This window comes from Haliaeetus leucocephalus, unplaced genomic scaffold (genome assembly GCF_000737465.1).
Source record: "Haliaeetus leucocephalus isolate CR32 unplaced genomic scaffold, Haliaeetus_leucocephalus-4.0 Scaffold556, whole genome shotgun sequence".
NCBI lineage: Eukaryota > Metazoa > Chordata > Aves > Accipitriformes > Accipitridae > Haliaeetus > Haliaeetus leucocephalus.
Genome location: NW_010972992.1, coordinates 1,113,681 through 1,117,830, shown reverse-complemented (window position 1 = coordinate 1,117,830; position 4,150 = coordinate 1,113,681). Strand labels below are relative to the sequence as shown.

General features: G+C 58.7%; 1 protein-coding gene across 1 annotated transcript in view; it reads left to right on the top strand.

Annotated features, from left to right (window-relative positions):
- LOC104837982 overlaps nucleotides 1-3,493 on the top strand; it is a 6,197-nt gene extending 2,704 nt beyond the window's left edge. Inside the window, exons 2-5 of the mRNA XM_010577488.1 lie at nucleotides 2,260-2,460; nucleotides 2,553-2,650; nucleotides 2,740-3,165; nucleotides 3,261-3,493. Of these exons, the coding sequence (XP_010575790.1) occupies nucleotides 2,260-2,460; nucleotides 2,553-2,650; nucleotides 2,740-3,165; nucleotides 3,261-3,370 (835 nt within the window). The 3' untranslated portion in view covers nucleotides 3,371-3,493. The remainder of the gene's footprint in view (nucleotides 1-2,259; nucleotides 2,461-2,552; nucleotides 2,651-2,739; nucleotides 3,166-3,260) is intronic.
- The last annotated feature ends 657 nt before the right edge of the window (nucleotides 3,494-4,150 follow it).

Here is a 4,150-nt window from a genome sequence, read left to right as displayed (position 1 = left end):
CCTGGCATTGGTGGTGTGAGCTGGGCTTGGGTGCTGCAAGCCTGGCATTGCTGGTGTAAGCCTGGCATGGGTGCTGCAAGCCTGGCATTGGTGGTGTGAGCTTGGCTTGGGTGCTGCAAGCCTGGCATGGGCGGCGCAAGCCTGGCATGGGTGCTGCAAGCCTGGCATTGGTGGTGTGAGCTTGGCTTGGGTGCTGCCAGCCTGGCATGGGTGCTGTGAGCCTGGCATGGGTGGCGCAAGCTTGGCTTGGGTGCTGCAAGCCTGGCATGGGTGGCGCAAGCCTGGCTTGGGTGCTGCAAGTGTGGCATGGGTGGCCCACATCTGGAATGGGTGTTGCAAGCCTGGTAGGGGTGGTGCAAGCCTGGCATGGGTGCTATGAGCCTGGCACCAGTGCTGTGAGCCTGGCACGGGTGCTGCGAGGCTGGCACGGGTGCCGCGAGGCTGGCATGGCCCCCTGGCCCCCCTCCCGGGGCAGCTCCTCCCTCGCCGGTGGTGCCAGCCGCCTCTGAAAACCCCCGTGTCCTCTGGCCGGACCCACCCCCAGAGGGGTGAGTCAGCCGGCGAAGCCTTTCCTTATATAACGCGGCGTCATCGCCGCGCCGGGCAAGCGCCCGCTGAACTGCCCCTGCCTCAGTTTCCCCTCGCCGGGGCGTCACCGCCACCGCTGCTGCAGTCATGTGGATGGTGTCACCACCGGTCGGTAAGTGCCAGCTTGACGCCCCGATACCGCTTGGCCCCTTCACAAGGCATCTAACCCCCTCCCCCGCACCAAAATAGCTGTTTTGGGGGGTTTAGCGAAAAAATAAGGGTCATCAGCCAAGCGCCGCTTGCTGCAGTCCTGTGAATTGGGGCAGAAGAGCCTAAAAACAATAAAGCAGCCCCCCAAAAACAGGTTAATTCTGCACCTCCTCTGGCTGAACCCCCTTTTCCCCTCGGCCTTGGCAGGGTGACACTCCCCTGGGGGGCACAAGCCCCCCGTAACACAGATGGGATCACCTGGGGAGAATCAAAACTGCCTTTTTTCCCCCAGACATAGTAATAAAATGCACGGGCAGTGGCATGGGGCTGAGGAGGTCCCTCCTGCCCCAGCCCTTTGCTTTCAGGGCTAGAAACGCCAAGAATGAGCAAGTTTGGGCACCGTGGCGATGCCTGGGGATTGTGATGCTCACCGGTGCCCAGATCCAGTGTAGCAGTGGCACTGGTAACCCTCCCTGGGGGCCTGATCCTGCCCAGCGCTGGGAAGGGCACGGATGGTGACAGCAAGCCTCAAAATCACTGGGTTTTGCCCCTTCTTCCCTTTGGAGGCCCCAAAACCCACCAGACTAGCCCCAACCAAGGATAAAAAGGGGGGGACGGCACCAGGCATGTGCTCAGACCCCCCAAAATCACCAGATCCGATAAAATCCAAGGTGGCGGAGCGACCATCCCGGCAGATCGGGGGGAGTTTTTCCATCCCCACCCACCCGGCTCAGCCTGTACCAGCGGCTTGGGGCGCGGTGTCCAAAGGTCACTGGTGGTGGCCGCATCCATCCCACCACTGGCACGCGGAGCCACCGACCCCGGCAGGATTCCCAAAACCAGGAACATATTTTAATTCCTCGCAACTGCGGGGTTTTTTTTAATTCTATTTTTTACACCTCGGGAACTGTTTTCAGCGGCATTTCGATGCCACGACGGTGATAAGTTGGCCCAGGCTCAGCCGGGAGCGGGTAAAGGGGGGGTGGGCAAGGGAGGGGGTGGCTTTTGTTTTGCTCTGACGTGCTGTTTTCTTTCAGATGAAGGATCTCACCAGCTTGCCTGGCTTTGGGACCACGGCAAAGGCAGGGTGCAAAGCCCACTAGTAGGACATGACCCTTAAACTCTTTCTCTAAAGCTTAGCCCTATAGGTATATAAGATCAATAGAGCTTAAAACCGGGGTTGGCTTTTAGTCTAAGCTTGGGTTTGGATTTATTTTTCTTCTTTTTTTTTTATTTTTGTGATTCTTTTATTGGTTTTATTTTCATCTCCGGCGGGTAGATAAGAGGCAGGGCTTGCAAAAAAACCCAAACCAAAACATCCCCCAAAATATCCCACTGCTTGCTTTTGGGGGTTTTGGTTTGAGGAGGGGAACAGCCAGCAAGGCTCCTGCCGTCAGCAGCACCCCCCAAAATCTCCTCCAGCCCCTTTCCAGCGCTGGAAGAGGGGGGTGCTGCGGGGCTTTGTCCCCCCCTCCCCAGCACCGACCTGCTACCTCGGGGAGGGTTTAAATAACTCCCCAGTTGGAAAGTGGCTGTCAGTTCCGCCTTTCACCGGCCGCCTCGGTGGGTTGCAGGTATTTTCCAGTCCACGAAGAAGCTGTTCCTGAGTGAGCGAGCTGGCCAGGGTCAGACCCTGGAGTTCATCCGGAAAAACGCTGCTAACGGGCTCTCCGTGGCCAATTTGGTGGCGGGGCTCTCCTCCGTCCTCTGCAGCCTCAATAGGTGGGGAAAAAGGGGAAATGGGGTGAAACTGGGGAGGAGGGGTGTGTGCAAAGGGCAGGTCACCCCATTTTTGCCCTCACCATCCTCCCCAGGCAATACCACCACTCGTGCTGGCTGCTGCTGGTAGGGTTTCTGCTTGATCTGGCTGACGGAGCCGTCGCCCGACAGCTCGACGCCTGCTCAGCGCTGGGTGAGTCTGTCCCGCCGCCCCCGGGAACCCACCACCGGGTTAGCCCTCCCCCGCTATCCGTCTGGCAGCTGCCCGCTTGCTGCCCGCAGGTGCCAAACTGGATGATTTCGCCGACTTCACCACCTTTGGGCTGGCCACAGCTCTGCTGCTGCAGCCGCAGGGCGTCCTGGATGGGCTGCTGGCCATCGCCTACGTGATGGCTGTATTTGCTCGCCTCTGCTTCTTCTCCAGCGGTAAGCTGGGTGGTTTGGGGGGCAGCAGGGGGGGCTTGGGGGGTGATTTCCCCCCTCAGCTAAATGTCTGGCACCCAGCAGGGATCCCCTTCACTTACCGGGGGCTGCCCTGTCCCTACGCCTCCTCGCTGCTGGCGGGCACCTTCTTGCTGACAGGGGGTAACATCACCCTGCTGCGCATCACCGCCATCCTCATGATCCTCTTCATGGTCGATCGGGGTTTCTATCCCCACGACAAGGTGCTGGAGTCGCAGCTCTGGAAGAAATTGGTTTACGCTGGAGGTAAGGATGGGGACAAAATCAAGGCGGGGTAATTAAACCCACTGAGATGGCGGCAGAGGAAGGAGCAGATCCCAAACGCTTTTCCTAATCCGCAGGCGTGGCAGCCGTCCTCTTCTCACCGGCGGTGGTGGCTTCCATCTATTGCCTCGCCTGGTCGATGTCCTACATCATCTTCCCCTTCGCCATCTGGAGCTGCAAAGCCTAACCCCTGCCTTCGCCTAATGGCTAGTAAAGCCTTCCTCTTCCTCCTCCTCCTCCTCACTCTTGGGTGCCGCCTCCTCCACCGGTATTTCCCTTCGCTCTTCTCAACGAGTAGGAGCTGCAGCAGGAGCCTGTTTAGAAAAGAAAAGGGAAATTGAGCAGTAGGAAAGGCTCTGCTTCAGGGGAGCCCCAAAATACCCTCCCCGCACCCTGTCCCTCTTGCGGGGGAGTCAGCAAACACCTGTCCCCTGCTCCAAGAACAACCACCCCGGTTTGGAGACCCACAAACCCTTCCCTGCGCAGGGGAACATGAAATTAGGTATTGCTCCCACCTTGCATCGTTAATTTATTACGAGGGGGAGGTTTACACCCTCAAAGATGAGGACGCCCCCTCCCTGCGGGGGAGGAAGCCGACGATCAAATCTCCAGAGGGTTTTTGAAACCCGATTCACCGGCAACGTTTTGGTATTTATTATTTTACCTGTCACTCTAGGGAAATAATCTCTCGAATGTGTTTTATTTTCCCACCTCCCTCGGTGTTCGCTCGCTGGGGTGTGGGAGGGAGGTAGAAGGGGAAAGAGGGATTTGAAGCCTGTGATCCGAACTCTCTGGAAAGCCAGAGGATGCGGGACGGCGGCAACTGGAAAGCGGAGGGCGTGTGGGTGGAGGAAGGAAGCGAAGGTCAAACCTTGCGCTGAGCGGCGGAGAGAAACACTCGGGGTCCCCGGGGAGGCTCCTGCGCCGCGAGCAGCTGCAAGAGCTGGATGTGGCCCCCACCGTATCG